Source organism: Coturnix japonica, chromosome 2 (assembly GCF_001577835.2).
Source record: "Coturnix japonica isolate 7356 chromosome 2, Coturnix japonica 2.1, whole genome shotgun sequence".
Taxonomy (NCBI): domain Eukaryota; kingdom Metazoa; phylum Chordata; class Aves; order Galliformes; family Phasianidae; genus Coturnix; species Coturnix japonica.
In genome coordinates, this window is record NC_029517.1 from 62,562,546 (window position 1) to 62,582,292 (window position 19,747).

At 37.8% G+C, this 19,747-nt stretch overlaps 1 protein-coding gene across 6 annotated transcripts in view; it reads right to left on the bottom strand.

Moving 5' to 3' along the window:
• Positions 1-19,747, bottom strand: part of PIGN (phosphatidylinositol glycan anchor biosynthesis class N) — a 97,540-nt gene that overhangs the window by 15,193 nt on the left and 62,600 nt on the right. For all 6 annotated transcript variants that reach the window (XR_001553247.2, XM_015854523.1, XM_015854530.2 and 3 more), the window contains 8 exons: positions 18,689-18,788; positions 18,475-18,567; positions 16,913-17,004; positions 14,662-14,773; positions 9,985-10,093; positions 6,279-6,381; positions 4,397-4,499; positions 2,318-2,404 (listed from right to left, as the gene is read on the bottom strand). Coding sequence is in view for 5 of the 6 variants with exons in the window: in XM_015854523.1 (XP_015710009.1) it covers positions 2,318-2,404; positions 4,397-4,499; positions 6,279-6,381; positions 9,985-10,093; positions 14,662-14,773; positions 16,913-17,004; positions 18,475-18,567; positions 18,689-18,788 (799 nt within the window). In the remaining variant the exon portion in view is untranslated. The remainder of the gene's footprint in view (positions 1-2,317; positions 2,405-4,396; positions 4,500-6,278; positions 6,382-9,984; positions 10,094-14,661; positions 14,774-16,912; positions 17,005-18,474; positions 18,568-18,688; positions 18,789-19,747) is intronic.

The window sequence follows — 19,747 nt, forward strand, 5'->3', positions numbered from 1 at the left end:
CACTGCATGAAGACAATCAAGAGCATTGTCTAGCTCTACCCAGCATTTCAGATTTCTCCTCTCCTCTCCTCTCCTCTCCTCTCCTCTCCTCTCCTCTCCTCTCCTCTCTTCCTCTCCTCTTCCCCTCCTCTCCTCTCCTCTCTCTCTCTCTCCTCTCCTCTCCCTCTCCTCTCCTCTCCTCTCCTTCCATTTCACCAGGCAGAGAGTTTGTGACAATGACTCCTGCTGCTAGAACACCCTCTGGGTCCTTCCGCTCCTGTTACAGCCACTGCATCAGATCATTTAAGTCTCTGCATAAACAGCTTGCTACCAACTATTCAGCAGAATTGTTGTGATTCTGCACACAATGTTTCTGAAAGATTAGGTCAGCATAACTACAGAAATTATACCTCCCAAGTGTATCACATCATTTCAAGTTTAGTAACACAGCAGTCTAACAGCATAGTGCAAATCTGCCAGTTGAGATTTATAAGAACAACAATTCTGTAATAAAACAGAAAAAATACCAGTGACACATAGGTCTAATCAAAATGCTAAGCATATGCAATCTGGATCTTCTTCTGGAAGATAAGGCTGTAAGGTCTCTCAGTGCAGGCTGACTTCTGGACCCTATAGACAAAGCCTGGAAGATTATTTTCAAGATATACAACTCATGGGGTTGCAGATGCAGCATGATTGTTCTAATAGAAAAAGCCTCTAACATCACTATTTCTAATTGCTGTACATATCTAAATTTTAAAAACAAACATCCGTGCCTTTTGAGCTAGAATGTATCATGCCTTATCTCTGCAAAGGAGACTGCAAATTGTGTATTTTTTTCAAGACATGAACAGAATACATTCAAGTGTTTTCAAGTAAGATAAGATTAAAGTACTATATTCATGTGTTTGAGATTATGAGGTAGTATACTGAAGTTTTAAAAAACAATCTCGTGTCATTAGCTATAGGACTGGAGGGAATGGTTTCAAGCTGCAGCAGGGGAGATTCAGGCTGGACATTAGGAAATATTACTTCTCAGAAAGTAAGTCAGGCACTGGAATGGACTGCCCAGGGAGGTGGTGGAGTCACCGACCCTGGGGGTGTTCAAGGAGCGACTGGATGTTGTGCTGAGGGACATGGTTTAGTGGGAGCTATTGGAAATGGGTGAACAGTTGGACTGGATGGTCTTTTAGGTCTTTTCCAACCTTGGTGATTCTATGATCCTATGTTGGTTAATTTTTAGGATTTAACAGCAATAATTTCACTACGAGCTTATTCTTTGTTTAAACCCCAGCAAAGTAACAAGTAAAGTAGATGAACTCACTGCAAGATTTGATAAGCTGTTCTTCAGATATACTGGATAGAGAACATATGTCCAACACCTAGGATGTTGTCTTACCACTTCTTTAGCACTGAGCTGTCTAACTAAGTGACCAACTCACTTCCACTTCTGCAGTTTTTGCTAGTAGCAGTATTGAGGCAGCTCCTTCCTACCTCCATCTATGACAACCCACCTGTGACAGAAAGTTGTATATTCCAGTCTGGCTCATTCCAGACTCTCCCACTTGCATACGCACTACCTTTTCTGCCAAATCGCTTTCACTGAACTGCAGCCCCACGACAAAAAAACTGTAATATTATTAAGCTTTTAGAGCACTGAAAACAAACAAAAATACCGTTAGCAGTTGAAGTTACAGTAATGCAAAATAACTGCAATGCTAATAAACAAGCAGCCCTTCCCCTCAAGCACAGATCTCTTCTAGCAGCAAAATTAAGTGTATCACACATCCTTTCTAGGCCAGAATCTGGCAACATGTTTTATTAGTCTGCAGGAGCTTTTCTTCCCATCTCCTCTGATGGGAAACGGCCAATGCCCACCTTTTAACAGTTTCTTCCTAATACACTGTCATACTCTAAAAATGACAAAACAAGAATAATTTTAGTATCACTTTTTCCAATTAATTTATCAAGACTGAATGAATTCTCTGCAGCCAAAATGTAATAAAACACAACCAAAGCTGAGAACCAGTATCCTTAGAATAAAGGTTAACTCAACTGTAACAGTCATCTTTTCCAACCTTAATGATTCTATGATTCTATAAGAGGCCAGACTTTACAAAGTGGCCAAGATGGATTTCAAAAAAGCACAGTTCATTACAGTTTTGTTGGTTTGTTTTGCTGCTGCATCAAAAAGCAGCGTACGAGACCACTGTCTTTTGAGCAACATCAGATAAATAATCTTCACTGTTCTGTTTCCAGTCACTACCAGAATACAGCTTTTGACTGACTGAAACAAACCCATCTTTTCCTTGGAACGCAGCAACCAACAAAAGGATACGAAGAAGAAAGACCTGCGGATGTCGTCTAGGTGGAGCTGTCGAAACTGAGTTATATCAGTAGCATAGGCGAAGTTGAAAACAGCAAGCTGGAAAGACAGCAGAAGAAATCAATACCTAACATAACAGATGTACTCTGACAGACCCACCATATTTTACAGAAATGAATGAGAAATAAGCCTAATCCCCTAGCAGTTGTTATTAGAGTGGTATCATGATGAGGACTGCAACCTTTCTTTTTCTTTTTTTTTCTTTTTTTTTCTTATTATGCTTTAATGAATCTGCCAAAAAGACTCTACAAATGAGGTGATCAAATGAACAGTGAAGCTTCCTCTGCTATCTACACTAAAAAAAATGAACTTATATGCCTTAGATTTATCATATTTTTCCATCACAAATATTCTCCCTCCTACACACAAACACTTCCACTGCTCACATGAGCGTGTGAAAAAAGACCCACAGAAATAAAAGACCACAATTATCCTTAGTTGACTTATGCTGCGAATGAGAACACATTAATATTCTCCATCTCCCTTAGTTCTCATCACAATAACACTAGACCTAAAGAGAACTGTCTTCAAAGTTTTAGAAGCCAGTGAATTCCTTTCCATTGCAGAAAAGAAAAAGAAAAAAAACAACCTCAAATAACATAGTTTCAATGCTGTCAACTTCTTAATTAAAATTAAACTCGCATCAGAAAGCTGAGTTGGATTCTCAAGCACAAGATTTACTTTGAGAATTAACAGGCACCTGATAGATTCTTTTTCTAATCTAAAAGTGGGAAGCAGGAGTGAGCATTATCATTTGTTTCACTCGGAACAAAAAGTCAGATGACATACAGATAGCAACAACATAAACACTAATTACAGATCACTTCCTTTCTTTCCATTTGCATTTGATTAATGAAGTGTTCATCACTGTTCTAGTCTTCTGTGCAATACGCTGCTTTAATAGAATTTTATTTAAAAAGAAAAACAAGTAGAAGATCAGAACACCATCAGGCAGGTAAGCACCAGATTCTGATTCTTAGCACTTTAGATACTACAAAACATCCTCAAATAAAATAAGTATACATAGTAACAATGCAATTCCTATTCTCATTTCTGATATCCAGCCTTAAATTGGTAAATTCCATACTCTCTCAAGCTTTAAAATCATCTCCCCCTGTGGCAAAAACAAAATCAAAGCATTTGTGAGATTCGCTCTGGTGACTGCTTGGGCATGAAAGATGTGTACCACCACTTTAATAAGCGAGTCTGGCCATTCCTGTGTGTTCTTACCTGATTCTCCATGAGCAGCACCAAAGAGGGCACACTTGGGAGAAACACAGAACCACCATGTTGCGAATTTGCCTGGCTCTGAGCACACAGACAGCTCCACAACGGGTACATTTGCTCTAAGCAAACTGATGGCATAGCCAAAGCTTGCTAAAAGCCTTGACCTAATCTAAAAACAGCAGTGTAAGCAGCACAGGCTTTGAAAATAGCTTCAAAAATTTTAGGGTTGGAAGAAATTGCGTTGACATCTATTACAGAACTCTTTTTCCAGGCAAATCAAAGACTGTATGCGTTCCTATTTAGTCTCCAGTTCTTTGCCTGGCTAATGAAAAACAAAGCACCTTCCTTTAAGAAGGAAAGTAGCAGAACAAAGTCAAACAAGATTTCTTGCACTTCCTGTGGCTCATTTCAGAAATGAAAATGCTTCTTTTCAGTCTCTTACATAGACACTCACTACTGCCATCAGAATAGAGAAAGTACAGTGACACTGTACTTGATCTGAAGAGTTACTGGACCTTACTCTGAATTAGCATTACACTCAAAGAAGAGAGCTTTGTATTTGGCAGAACACACTGCTAAGTCAAAATGATTTCCTGCATTCCTAGAAATAGCTCTGATGTGAAACATCTTCTACAAGGTCACATTCTCATTTCATGAGACAGCTGTTACTGGTATCTCCCGAGCTCCAAAGTAGAAAACTCAAAGTCTTGCTCTGTGAAAGTCACTCAGAACATTTATTGCACCTAGAGGAAAAAGAAGATGCTTCTTATAATTTAAACTGATATAACTATCTGAGGCTGTTACCTTTGGTTTGAGTGAAAGACCATAATGCTGCAATGCTTCTTGTTCCATCTGTATCCACGCCAACAACAAACCAGAGAGCACCAGTGGAAACAGAGCTTCATATCTGATTAGCAATATAATAATCATAGGAAGGGAAGTCACTAACAACCATTTAACATCAAATACCATCACATTTATTTTATCGTTCTTTACCCAAATCATACATGGAAACCACAACAGCACTCTCCCTGTCACCATGTCTGAGGAGCACCCGCATCTGGTTGGTGAAGTTTAAAGCCACACAGCAATAAAATTGTACAAGTAGGACAGGCAGAATGCTGCAGCTTTGCTCAGTTGTATTTTGCATCCATTTCTTTATCTGATTGTTGCCATTGGCAACAATTGGCTGATTTCCCACTGGTATGATTAATAAAATCAATGCAAATCAAATTAAAAGGAAACAGGAAAAAAGTCACATCCAGCACTTGTTTTCTTCAAAATGGAAAGTACTGCAGTAAGACTTATTGAAAACTGAGAAGGCTCAGACCAACATAGGATCTAAGAAGTGCGTCTCTTTAGGATCTCATCACACAACCTCATTGTGGTGATTTCAATCCAGCAGTCAGGAGAAAGGCAGTCACGTGATAAAAAGAACATCCCATTTTATTGAACTCAAATGCCTTCTTTATTTCCTTGGCATCAATCTATGCCAACACCAACACCCATTCTAACAGCAGTGTTAAGTTAAACTCTAATCAAGGCAGCTCAGCCATTCTAGCAGCTAGACCTCCTGTGTCAGAGGGGTATTGCTAGCTTCTACAACAAGCCAGCATAGCAAACTATGAACGTATTTATCTGAGAAATTATTTATCTGAGCAATTAAAAAACTCTTTTTTCTTTTTTCTTTTTCTTTCTTTTTTTTTTTTTTTTTTTAAGTAATTTTCTGAGTTTGTTGGTCTGTGTGAACACTGTAGGAAAGCACCAGAGAGCAGTCAGCATTTAAGTGGTTTGGTGCAGGGCCATGACATAAAAAGGGAGGTTGTCACTGTCACAAAGAATAACACTCGTGCTTTATCCATCAGCCAGAGGTTAAGAAAATCAAGTACATGAGTGTGTGTAGTCTGAAGATTAGGATCACACTCTTGATGGTGAACTGGTAGGAAGGTGGGAGATAAAAATAAGAAAGGTGCTTGATCTGAAATAGCTACAAGAGGCAGCTATTGCAAAATATCTGCTGTAAGATATTTTACTCCACTTAATTTCCCAGCGTAATTAAGTCTGGAGGACAAACAAGAGGGGCGGTGAAAGGGATGGTTCCCATGTTCCTTACTAGTTGTGCTTTTAAGAGCTACTGAGTGGGCAAAATGTTGGTTAGCTGACAGGGAACTTTCTTTGCTTAAAGCTCTAGATGGCTGCTTTTTGCCCCAGAGAAGAGCAAGCTCTGCTCTTTCTGGGAGCTTAGCACCCTTTTGAAAAAAATTACCTCCATGACTTTCCACATTTCCCTTATTTTAGGGCTACCTGTTTCCCATCACATCTCCTTTACTTTTTTCACTACTTTTCTTTCTGAACAGAAAAGCATGTACTAAAACAACGGAAGATGTAAACTAAAACGGATTTTCTTATTTTAGTGCAAGACTGTTTGAATATGCATCCTCTCAGTCTCCATTTGGTCTAGCTGAAAGGAATGTCAACAAAACAGAGAGCTTATAATAAATACAAAGAGAACTGCGGAAGTTCCCCTGAAATAATCTTCAGGGAACTGAAAGGAAAAATAAACAGCGAGACTTAAAGCTGGAAGCATCACATCTTTAACAGGAATACTCATGAGATTCAGCAGACAATGCTACATTTCGCTCCTGATTTTCATATGCAACAACAAAGCAAATAGAGTAAGAAATACCCTGTGCTGAGCAGCAGGTAGGTGGCCATCAGTGAAAGCAGTATGCTGAATAGTCGCTGGAAGAGCAACGTGGGACTCAGTAATGGCAATGCAGAGGAAAATGCTGCAATAAAGGAAGAACTGTCAGTCAGTGCATGCAGAATATTTCCTCCTCAGTAACAAGATAACATTCCTCAAATCTTGACAGCTTTATGTACAAAAATTCTATATGGGTCATACACGCCCTACTTATTTTGAAAAGTTACTTTTGCTGAAGAAAGACCAAACTTTGGCTTTTTTTTCTTTTTTCATTAGCCCTTCCCCAGGGCCTCATGGGAGGTGAGGAAAACAGAAAAGTGCTCCCTCTCTTCTAGTAGCTTGTTTTCAAAGTGGAAGAAAAGTAGAGGAAAAGTATCCAGGTGCCTGAAGTCGGGAAAGAAAGAAGGAAAAGAACTGCTCTGATTTGGCCATTTTAAATCCGTGGGTTTTTTTTTGTTTTTGGTTTTGTTTTTTGTTTTTTTTCCTGTTTGCTTGCTTTTAAATGTGAAAATTTTATTTAATATTGTTTTGTAATGTTTGCTATTGGTATTCCACATCATAACATCATGTGGAGCACAGTGAAGAACTACATGTCCCAGAGGACCTCACGGTCAGAGAAGGAAATATGTCACAGAAGTGACGCTTGCTCCCTGTCTCTGGGTGTGCTTCCAAGCCGTAGCGCTTTCAATTTCAAAGTAGGCTTCTCAGTCTTCAGAAACCTCTCTCTCTCTTATTTTACTTGATTTATTAGCCTCAGTTTCAATTAGATTGTATTATATTGTGTTATCTTCTATTCCAATATCATAGTTAGTAAAATAAGTTTCCCTCCTTAGATCATTATCGCTTCTCTGTTTGCTTCCTTGAGCCCAGCTCCCATCTCCCTACCCCTTTCCCTTTTTCCCTTCCCATTTGTCGGGGGCCGGGGGGCCCACAGGTCTACTGTCCCCCCTGTCACAGACATAGACTGATCTAGATAACTCTGTGACAAATATGCTTACAAAGGAGTGGACAAATAACATTGGTGTCATTCTTCATTGTGGTAAGGTCCGCTCACTATCCAATAACACTGAAAGGTTACTTCAGCATTAAGTCATAATTACTTATTCTATTAAGGAACAGAAATGAAACTATAATATACAGCAAGTACATCTGTTTTGCTGTGCTTATTGTCATGGTATCTATGTAGCATATCTTTGAATCAGTAATGAGGCAGTTTCTCCAACCTTCATTTCATTTCCTGGCTTTTAGCCTTGGCCATTGCTAACAGGATAAGGGACTTCATCTCAACAGTGCTTCAGCCTTCTAGCATCACTTACAGCTTTCCATGCTTACTGAAGGCACAGCTAAAGGAGGAACTCCAGGGACACTCACTGCAAGCCAGAACAGCTGGAAAAAAATTTCAGCATGACAACTAGCTTATGTGAATGACATACATGCATCGCTCTCTGTATACAATCACAGATGAAAACAGATGTGTGTGTGGCAGAATATAATTAGCCTTTCCAACTCTGAGATGACACACGAAATATTAACCATCAAAAGACTTGCACATTTCTGGCTGACCTACAAAGTCTCAGGGCACGTTCCTTGTAGGATTATAATGTGACATTCCTCAAAACTTGGCTAGTTGCTATGGTATGCCAATGAAAACTTCAAAACATAACATATATTGATTTAAAACTTCTGGGAACGCTAAAAAGAAGGTTCTGAAGAACATGGATGTGGCTGGACTCACTCTGTGCCTCCCGGGTTTACCTCTGTATGTCAGTGGTTACCATACAGGAACTGCAACAACCACAGAGCCTAACAGCTGAAGCCAGCAGGTTCTTTTTTCAGGCTTGCAGGCACACACCCATGAGTAATTTGCCCGATTCCTCCCAAACCAGTCTTTCTTTCAAATTTTAATTGAGGTTTAAAATTATTATTATTATTATTTATTAATATGGTAGGTTTCATATTCATGAGAATGGCTATTTGAAGAGAGGATGACAATTTGTTAGAGAACCTCAGAAGTATCTAGCTTAGCATTATCATGAATACATTGTAATAACTATATTTCTGGTTGTATAAATAGAGAAGAGCAAAATGACAGCTTAAGAAGGACAGTACTGATCTTCCACAAGTAAGCAAAATGATTAAAAGACATTTGACCAATTATAGAGTCACCAATCCTGGAACTAGGAGTACTGAGGAGAATCCATTGGATGCCCTAGGCTTTTTACCTGCTTAGTTCTGTGTTTAATTATGTAAAGCACCTTCAACAAATGCATAAGGCTCCTACCTTGAATATCATATCCATTTGAAAAGATTACTTCCAGTCTGAAAAATTTTGCTAAAATATTCAATACCAGCGTGACAGCAAACAGGGTACACAGTTTACCTCTTTTTAGCTTTATTTTTGTCATAGAAACAACAGCACCAGCAAAGAGAATTTCTGACATAATTTTTCCTTAACATTCTAGACTTCTCTGACTTCCCAAATAATCTCATAGATAAAAAACACATTTCTTTCACTGTCACACATAAAAGAACAATAACCTTTACCCTCACTTCCTGCTACAGTAAGCCAAGAGGACATCATTGATTTCATTGACTTTAAAACTGCAAGGAATTCATCCATACAGAGACAAGCACTTTGCTTAGTAGGCTACAAAGGAAAGGATGATGGAAAGAAAACTACATTATGAAGAGTATTCCCCCCACACACAGTGATCACAGTCAGTTGTATCAGTCTTGAGCTTGTTTGCTCAAACAGAAGTAAGACTTCTTGAACTGACAGGATTTGATTAAGGTACAGCAATGCTTACCAATCCAGTACAGGAATGCACACAATATACAAAATGTGCAGCAACTAGAGAACAGGAGTCATAATTCTTCCATTAAGCTACATCTAAATTATAGGTCCTGACTTCTAGAAAATTACTGCTTCCAAACGTTAAAGTGGAAATTTTTTGGTCTAAAACAAGTCCCACATTTCGGATCAGACAGGGATAAATACTGCCTAACATTTGCTAATGGTGCCACACGGAAATTATTTTACAGTTGAAATACCAAATGAATTACTTTATTCCATAACCCCAGTGATAATTACATTTGCTCTGTTTAATGATCCTACAATTTTAATTTAAGAGCAGTGAAAAATCCAGACTTGATTCTTTTTTCTTTAATAATTAGCTTCTAACAGATATCAAACATATACTAATTTTACTAGTTCAGAAGCATTTTCTAAGTCAGCTCTGAAAAGCACATCCTGTAACCCAAGCTGCAGCTTTAGTTCTTACTGAAATACAGAAACATTCTTTTCCTCACATCCCCATGTTTTAACTTTCTTGTTTGTAGAAACAAGAACAAGAAACCTCAGATCACTCTTATATGGCTTCAACTAAAGCAAAAAGGATGTATGTATTACTATAACCCAAAAAAGGATATTCAAAACAAAAGATAAAGCTACCTGTAAACTCAGTTGTTAGTATTTTATTATAACCTTAAGAAGGAGTCATATTTTAGAAAACTTCCCAAAATTTATGAGAAAAACCTTCCTTTAGTAAATATATTATCAGACTTTAAGAAGTCAAGCAAAGAAACATGTGGAACCATAAAATGTTGATATTAAAGAGTCAGTGCTCCTCAACCCAACCCTTAACCCTAAAAAATACCAGAAAACTAGTTTGGGAAGCAGGATGCTTACCTAGAGTCATCCAACTGATTATTTGATTGAATATAGGCAATCCTTGCTTGTTTTTAAGACTGTTATGAGTACTGCTCACAACATACGTTGAAAGTGCAATACTGAACATCTAGAAAGAAGAAAATCAAAGAAACACATAATTAGTGTGGAAATCTCTGCCATACCATATTGAATATGTAAATATGCTTTCAAGTTGCATAAACACCTCATCTGAATCAACAGAAGAACAGGAATCCTGAGAAAGACTCTGATGTGTAAGTTTTCTATCTTTTTCTACCCACAGGTTTTTACTGAAATAAGTGCAACTGTGATAAAAGGAACCAAACAAAAAGCCTAACAGATGAAGTAGACAAAGGTCCTTGACTGGCAGCCGTAAAGAAGCAGCACAACTTCAGGCTTGAATGCAAGATCAGGTACAGGGTGAAGAGAAAGTGTAGTTAAAGCTCTGCACAGGCAAAACACAGATAGCAGCAGCACAAACTGGAGGTGTAGTTTAAAGGACAAAGAATCTGCAACCTTAGCAAATTGTTCAGATGAAATAGTCTGAGCCACCTCAAGCAGAAACCTCCACTTTGGAGAAGCAGTAAGATGGAAGGGATTTTTTTTTGGGCTAATTCAAGAGATGTCAACCAGTCATCAAGTGTGAGCCAGAAAAAAAGAAGGGGGGATGGTGGTGGTGGGAATTATCCTAGTCAGTCATTTTTGTAAGTAGACAATTATTCAAGAATATGTTTGAGCCAAGAATTCAGTTACTGTTATTTGTTCACAACTTCATAATTTCACTGAAAGGCAAATGATGCATACACAGCACTTTGCCAATGTGCTTTAAAATGGCACTCTAAGAAGCAACCACACAATGTTCACTGCCTTCACTTTTTACCATACGAATAGCTGCTGTTTCCCATCCAGACACACGGACATCTAGCGGTACCCCGCCCAGAGACCATGCTGAGCAGTCAGGATCCTTTTTCAGCTCGATTTCAAAGGTGCTTAGCATCTGCTGGTTCTGCTTAATTTCAGGGCTCAAGAATACATAAGTTCTATTTTTGTCTGACATTAATAAACTAGATCAAAGTAGTACACCTCCAAAAGCTCAGGGAATGGGCCCGTTTAGACTTCTGATGTTTATTTGGGATCTCTGCTGTATTGTGGCCACCTCTCTCTCCCCTTTGATATATCTTTTCAACTTCTTTTAGTGTCATGAGTTCTGGTAATCCCCTACTATTTCCTAGTCACCGGTGAAGTCATTTTGCACTTGCAGTCATCACATATAGTATAACTCATGCCTTTTAAGATCCATGATGATCAGATCATGTCAGTAAACTCCATTTACTTCTGCTAGATCTATGCCACCACCCTGGCATCTGTTTCAGAAACTTTCATGTTCACAGTTTAACTAACACTCAAACTGCTCTCAGTCTTCAATGACATCTCCAGGGTTGTGGAGCAGTATGGAAGCTGGATGCGTAAGCAGAGATCTCCAGCTAAGAACCTGTCTTCTTTGCCCTTTTACACCTCCTTTGAAGTTCAGAGATTATTCTTGAACAGCCTAAGGGCTGGCTTCTGAGAAATAGTCACCTGTAGATCTCAGCTACAAAGAGGAAATCGAGGGTGACATCAGCACCTCTTTGCCAGCAATTATCCTAAGCGCCACACATAACAGCAACCCATCCAAAGAACGGTGTAAGAAACAGAATAATCTGTTAGACAACTTCTGTTCTCTACAGTTTGGGCATGGATTCCTACTGTGGCTTTAAGTAATTTATAAGAGAAAATTAATCAGCTGCCACCTTGGACCTACATGAAACTTAAGTCTCCTAAGTTTGGTCCAGAATAAATCAGCCAGTGGTAACAGCAGTGTTTTCAGTAGTGCAACAAAAACTGGACATCAACTATGAAACTGCTGGCAAAGAGATAAACTCCAGCAAAAAAACTTAAGTCACATGGTAAATTCTTCAGCAGTCCAGCTTATGGATTATAAAAAAACCCTCAATTTTCACCATTCTCAAAGCTATTTCTAAGATAGAAGTGGCACTGACCAAAAACCAGCATTCTCCTTGCCATAGCAAAGAAAATTCAGAAACAAAATGTTACTCCTGCTTTAATATTAAAAGCAAACCTGAAAATCTCTTGGCAATTTTCAGGAAAAAAAGGAAGTAATTAGTATCTTCTGCCTCAAGCAAACAGTGACATATATCAAAACTGCAAATTTAGGTCTAAGCATAACTGAAGATTTTGTAACTGAAAGGCAAATGTAATCATAATTAAGGTAGTTAAGCCTGTGTATTTACTTTCTTATTTATACCCTTGCATTGAAATAAACTTTTTAATCATGATGTTCAGTTGTCAGGGGCAACTTGAATCTGTAATCTCTAGGTACAAAAGACAGTTAGCCTCTAAGTTGCCTGTAAGTGGACACTCAAATCCATACAGGTATGCAGTTCCTATTCATTTGCCAAGTTTTATGTTCTGTCCCACCAATGGAGAAACCAACACAAACGTACACAGTTCAGGACTGGATCTGAGGTATTTATCTGCACTGGGGAGAGGTTGCTTACATTTCTTTTTGACAAAAGAAGAGCAATTAATGTAATGGAACAGACTTTGTTCTTTACCAGATATAGTATCTTCACTACTGGCTAGTTTTCAGAAAAGGAAGCTCACTTGGGCAAGAAAGGAGAAAGTTGTCTTCTGAAGAGAAAAAGAGCCTTCATAGGCACATCAAAAAGCTTAGGTAATGCTGGGCTTCTCTCTGTCTCTGACTGAGGTACAAAGAGAACTGAAAATGGAAACATCTTTAGTCAGATGCAATTCTAAAATAACTCATGTAGAATGACCTGAGCAAACGGAAAGAACTACTTGAGTCTTTGGAAAATATTATTTGAAAATGTATTTCATCTTAAATGAGTAGATACAAAAATCTGAGATGAGGTGAAATGATTCAAAAGTCTATTCTTGCACACAGACACTACCAAAGCAAAAGCTTGGATAAAAGACAAGTCAGGGGATCCTGGTAAGAGAAGCTAGGCCAGATCAGAGTGGGTTTTTTTGGCTAAATTTAGAAGAAAAGCTAGAACCGTCAGCTATTTCTTCTCCAGTGTTGAACCTACAAAAAGGGGCTAGCAAAGTTGCTACGGGAATCCCAAGGCATACCGTAATGATTACATATAAGGAAAGGATGCTCTGTTTTTCCTCTTCCTTCGGTCAGTGACTGAAAGGAGAAAAGCTCACAAGGAAGCAGTAGCACTGTAGCAAATTAAATTACCCTTTCAGTCTCTAAAATGAGAGATATCAAACAACCCATCTTATTTTTCTGTGTAAGTAGTAACAACATATCAGAGGAAAGCATAATTTTCAGTGACAGCCTCCAACAAATAGATATGTGGGTGCTACATAAATTATCCTTTAGCTACCTCTCGTCAGATGCAAAGCAGGCACCTGATCATGTTTATGAATATCAGTGCCCCAGTCACCATCTGTCTTTGCAAAATAGGTACATATTATTTGATGAGAAGATGCCAGGAGTTCAAAATGCTCCAAATTGAATATTTTCCCCACTCCACTCCCTCTGAAAACTCCAACTCAAAAGAAAAACTAAAGGGAAAGCAGAAGAATTACGATGTCTAGGAAAAACACCAGACTTCTGACAAACATTTTCCTTTTGCATTCTTAACAATTCAGAGCAATAATGAACATTTTAATGGTAAAACAAGATCTTAACTGACCAACATCCATAACGTCTCTATAATGTAACTCTCTTGGAGTCTGAATGCTCTTTCTTCCCAATCATTTTTTCATCCAGAGTGAATGAGGAATCCCCTTTTCACTCCTAAGAAAGCTTTTGAAATAAAAATCTAATAGAGACTAGTAATTAGATGGCACTGTTGTAAAAATAGCCCCTCATTAAGGAGAAATTTGAGGAACTTTATGATTGTCTTGTAGGTTGGGAGAAAAAGGAAGATGTTTCTCCCTGAACAAGCAGGCAAAATGTTGTCATCTAATTAAGTATCTCAGGTAGTCAATAAAGCTTTTAAGGAGCATTACTAATCCCAAAATAAAGACATCTTGTAGCAAGTTTATTGTTTTTTGTGTTTTTTTAATGAAAATAGCAGACATGCAAAGCATTATTATAATCTTAAAAGCTCTCTAGAACTTAATTAGCAACTGCTGTGAGAAGATCTAACTATTTCATGAAGTTGCCAAGAAAAATGCCATCTTCCATCTGAAAGATTTAACAAATGGAAAAGCAGCTCAATATCAGTCTCACATTTGTTATTCAACACCCACTCAGAAAATGGAAAAGAATCCTTGAACCCAGAAGCTTGCCCTTAGTGCACACAGACAATTCATGCAAAGGTCAGAGGGAAATACATACACAGATTGGAGGCAGGATAAACTCTCAAATTCTTGGAGAAGTTTATCAAAACGTGTATGCACATCTATGTACCAACAGAAAATATATACAGTATGAGCTTGGGGAACACAGCATTACAGTGTATAAAATAAACATTGCCTTGAGCACGTGGTCCTCTTGAAGAAGATAGTAAAGGGGAAAACTCAACAACTATTGGTTTATTCTTGAATATTGTGGCTTTGGTAGGAAAAGTTTCTTAAAGTATGCAAAAATTTACAGGTAAAAACACTAACATTCAGAATTATTGTAAAGTAGCAAGTTACCTGATAAAGATATACTTTAAGATCTTCTTTACTTTGGTATTTATATTCTCCTCTGGAAAAAGATGCCAAGGAGAAGCAAGAGATCAAAAGCGTCGTTAAACCAGCTGCTATTCTATAAAAACAAAAGAACAATAAAAACCATGAGAAATGTGATAAAAAAACTACCAAATCAGATTTTTTCATAGATGTGTTCTTCACTAAGAGGGAATAATTTGGTGCAGTTAACAAGACAAAATACATTAAAGAAACTTTGACATTCAGTTGCTGAAAAACAAAATCCAGTGTCACCTATATGTTTTTCAGAAGCTTTGTGGCAAAAAAATCAGCATTTTGGACATGTATCTGCTTTGTTACCCATCAATTTTAGCTACTTTCAATTACCTTCATTTGTCACTTGGCCTCAGCACAGAGAGACTATTGTCCAAAATGTCCATTTGTGACCACTCTACTCCTGGTGTTGTCTCAGACATAACAAAAATGTACAACTATTTCATACGTAAAATCGGTCTGCACAAGCTGTATTGCAAAGGTAATTTTCATTTAATGATCTACCCAATACAGGAACACAACTGCAGGCTACTCAGTCACAGAATGGAGATTGGAAGGCACATCTAGAGAACAATCTAGTCCAACTTTATTCAAAGCGCAGTCAACTACAGCAGGCTGCTCAGGGCAGTGCCCAGTTAGGTGTTGAGTATTTTCACAATTTAAACTCCACAACCTGTCTGGGCAATCTGTTCCAGTGTTTGACTGCCCTCACTGTAAAAATGTTTCCTATGCTTAAATAGATTTTTCTTTTTTTGGTACCTAAATTTATGCCCATTTCTTCCTGTCTTTTCAATGGATACCACTCAATCTGATGCCAAGAATCTGAATCAGTCTTTATTTAGTATTGGTCTCAGTATCAGTCTTCCTTACTCCAGACTTTCCCACAAGTTCCAGGGGCCTAAAGGGTAGGGATCCTGAAGATCAGGCTTGCCAGTAAGGATGGAGGCAAGGAAGACCTCAACCTCTTCAGTGTTCTTTGCCACCAAGTCCCCTGTCCCAGCTAGGAGCAGAGCCACATTTTGCCGAGTTTTCCTTTCATCTCTTTTTTGTATCTTGCTGCACCTTACACCCCTCAGTACAACTCTGGCTTTCCAAATTCATTCTGTATATTCAGACTGCAGCTCTATACTCCTCCTTGGTCTGATTCTGCTTTCATCTCCCATACACTTCCTTTTTATTGCTGAGTTCAGTTAAGAGCTTCCTGTTCACACCATATAAATTTTATTAATGCACTGAAGAGGCCCTGGCCTGACCTATAGTGACCCTGTTCAAGAACAGATTTAATAAATTTCCCACTGGCATTCTAATTTCATCATGTTGTATCTTTTCTTCCACCATCTCCTTATCTTCAATATCCTGAAGCATCACATATACATATATTTTTCATTGTTACTTCAGATCTTTTCAACTTCAAAATTCTCTTGACAAGACTCAGACAAGCACAAGCTGCTTCAGAGGCAGAATGTTCCATTAGAAGACTAAATAGGAAGATGTATAGTCAGGGTAAGGTGAATGTAAAGAAATGTCAGGGAGGAAGACTTAAAGGTAATTAACAATTTAATTCCATTTTGATTTCTAAGCTGTTGGGCTGTTATAAAGAACAAAAAAACCCTTCTTCAGGACAACCAACTGGACTGCATCCAGATAGAAAAGAATGCCCACACAGTGAAAGAACAGCAGATGATAGAACTCTTGTTACCCTACTTTTTATATATCACTGAATAACTCAGTAGTTACAGAACGTTATTTAAAAACAAACTACTCAAAATAAGATGGAGGAATTCAGAAAGATTCTGTCAAAGTAAATTGCTTCTGAATAAATATTATTGTTCACATGTCACCACTATTTACCATGTTTGTACCCCAGCAAAGCTCCTCCTTTAATGACGACCTTTATTTTCCACATACAATTTGCAGATTTTGGTATTAAGAGAAATGTTTCCCTCCACAAGAAATTACAGAATAATGCAAAGAGCAAATGGATGCGACTTTCTTTGAAGTACTGCAAGAGTATTAAAAGTCTTTCCTCATTCACATTAGCAAATAACTGAGGTCTCTATAATCATGTTATTTAAATTCTGAATTTCAATACCTGTCTCAGCCAGCTTTCAATAATATAATTCCTCGCGTATATCAAGTCAGCCTAAATTTTGAATATCAAAGAAGGAAATGAAAAGTTTAAAGAACAAGATGAAATCCTTACACCAGAGGAATGTTTGATTCTCTTCCTACAACAGGCATTAAAGGAAATACTGCCAGGAGCACACACAGAAGAGTCCAGATCAGTGTTGTTCTCTAAAGGAAAGAAAGAAACATGGGATATTTTGAAGTCACACGGACAGACCATTGTCTGAACAGAAATGTACACCAAACTAACAACTGCTACAAGTACCTCCCAACAGATACCCCCCCAACCCCCGCCCATATCTATCATTAACAAAATTAACTGAAAAAGGGCACAAAGTTTTTTACAGCTCTTCAATTTAATAGAAAATTATCTCATTTCCACAATGTCAAAATACTATTGAAGACAATCAGAATTAAAGCTAATCTTCTACTTAATAGCATTTTGAGGAAGTGTGGTCTTCATACACACTGCAGTTACCACAAATCTGATGAATAGCCTTATGAAAGAAAGCAGTAAGACTGATCTCATCAGAATTTTGCAGCATCTAACCAATCACCAGTTCTCTAGTAATACAGTAGTATTTTCCAGTTTTTTAATCTGAATATCCTTTGATTTACCCACCATAATCATCTAACTAGTTGTTGAAACTCCGCTATGGGGAAAGAATCCCCAGTATTTTGTTCTCAGTGAAGTCAGCAAGAGCTAAATTACTTAAATTTTTCTACCCCAAGTCAGATTCTAGATCTTAAAAGGATAATTTTGGTGATAGAAAATGCCTCTTCCACATTAAGACATGCTACTTGATTACTCAAGCACAATTAAAAAAGGATAAACAAGCAAGTAAAAACTTACATCTCAAAAATTCTAGCAAAGGAGGACTTTGTATTCAAATTGTCATTTCAATTAAAATGTTAATTCTTTCCCAGACCTCTAGGTTTTAAGGTAGCCTGTGAAGTAAGAATTAAAACGAGCAAATGGAACAACTGCCTCATGCTAAAGACTGTACCACTTCACATCTGTATCTACCGAAGTGGAGTTTGTTCCTGTGAAAAAATGGTATAGGAAGCTTCCTCTGAGGAAAAATATATGCCAGCTAACAGCAGACAATAAAGACATGAGAAGCATTTTTCAGTTACTTCTTCTAAAATGGTAGAACTTTCAGCGATGTATGTCATCGCTTTTGTCACTGTGGCAATTCAACAATGTACATTACATTTGAAGTTAACCATTTTTCTTATTTATCACTAACAACAGTAAAGAAATAGCTAACTCTTCTATCCTGATACAAGGACAGCAGCATGATATCTGACAACTACGATAGACGACTTCAGAAAAAAAACTAGAAAATTGTCAGACTTTCTGGATAACAACTGTTCTTGCATAAAAACACCACACTAGACTGTCAGCTGTCAGTCACAATGTCAGACAAATCAGTTTTGATACCTAAGCTGCATTCTTGCTTGTCTTGTCTATGAAGAATCTATCCAGACTGTATTAAGTTCCTTTGCTTTGCTACATGCTGCTGACAACAGAGAATAGAGTAAGCGTATAATTGAACAAGAATCAGGAGAGAGTAAATGCAACATCTTTATCAAATGCCTTTTTGTTGTTGTTGTTAAGCAAAGCAAATACAGTACCTTTGCTTGAACCCACAGCTGTGTGATCACTGGCCAGCCAGCAAAGACAAGAAGACCCACAGTAAGCGTAGAGCGATAGAAAAAGCTGAAAACCTAACAAAGAAAATCCAATATAAGACTGAAAACCACACACATTAAATGAAATTTACAATTCTTCAAATAGATAAAACACTAGCAATGAGATGCTCCATTTATACACGAGTGCAATACTTACTAGTAGTTCAATTCCCAGTATACAAGTCAAGAAGAAGCCTACAGCTTGACCGATAGGAAGCGACCAGAGATTTGCAACAAGGCCTTGAATAACATGAAGTCTGTTCAAAACAATAGAACAAGACAATGACTATCTTAATACAACAGAAATAATACAGAATTTCAGCTTTGAAAGGCAGGGGTGAAGGGTCAGAGCACAAGAAATGATTAAGGTATCACTGATCCTGCCTGCAGCTAGGAAACAGGCTGAGTGATGGCCTGAGGCGCCTTTCTGCCCAGTTGAATTTGATATAAAACCTACAATAAAACCTTTCAGTTTTTTTTCCCCTCCCATTTCTGGCAAATCTTTGCGAGTAGTTGGACAAACTTCAGATTGCTCTTTATCCAAATTGACTCTGAGTTTATGAACATTTTTGGTTATGCTGTGCTTAACGTCGGTCATAACTGATGAAACATTCACAAGCTTTAGACAGAAAAAAAATCCCCAGTTAGCTCTTCCAGTGTTTTATGAGGCAGCTCATTATCTAACTGCAGTTGGTCTCATTTTCCCTGAATAATACCTAGCTGGTATGTACAGAATTGCCTGTGGATTATGGAAGCAATAGAAATCAGAAAGTAACCAATCTTTTTGGATGTGAAGCATTCAGTCAAGTTAAAGGAGAGCCAAGCGAGACAAGTTTGTTTCAATACCAGAGCACAACCCTCAACGTGACTGGCACATCCTCTTCAAAAGCAAATGTAGTTCACACACCCAACACTTTGCAGGATCACGCCATTTAAAAATAACTGAAGAAAGGGAACAACCCACCCCATTTTACAAAACTAGTCAGCTGCTACAAGTAATTTGCCCAAGTTTTTAACACTCATTTGCTTCAGCTACCAGAATACTGAAAACATAATGGAAATACATGAACTTATGTTTCTTAAAAGAAAAGCTATCTTTAGAACCAGCAGTTGTATTAATCTGCTTGGAAACTGCTCAACACGTCAAGTGAAATACAAACCAGAGTACCTTGGAATACCTCAAAAAACATTTCAGCAATTTTAATAAAATTGTTTT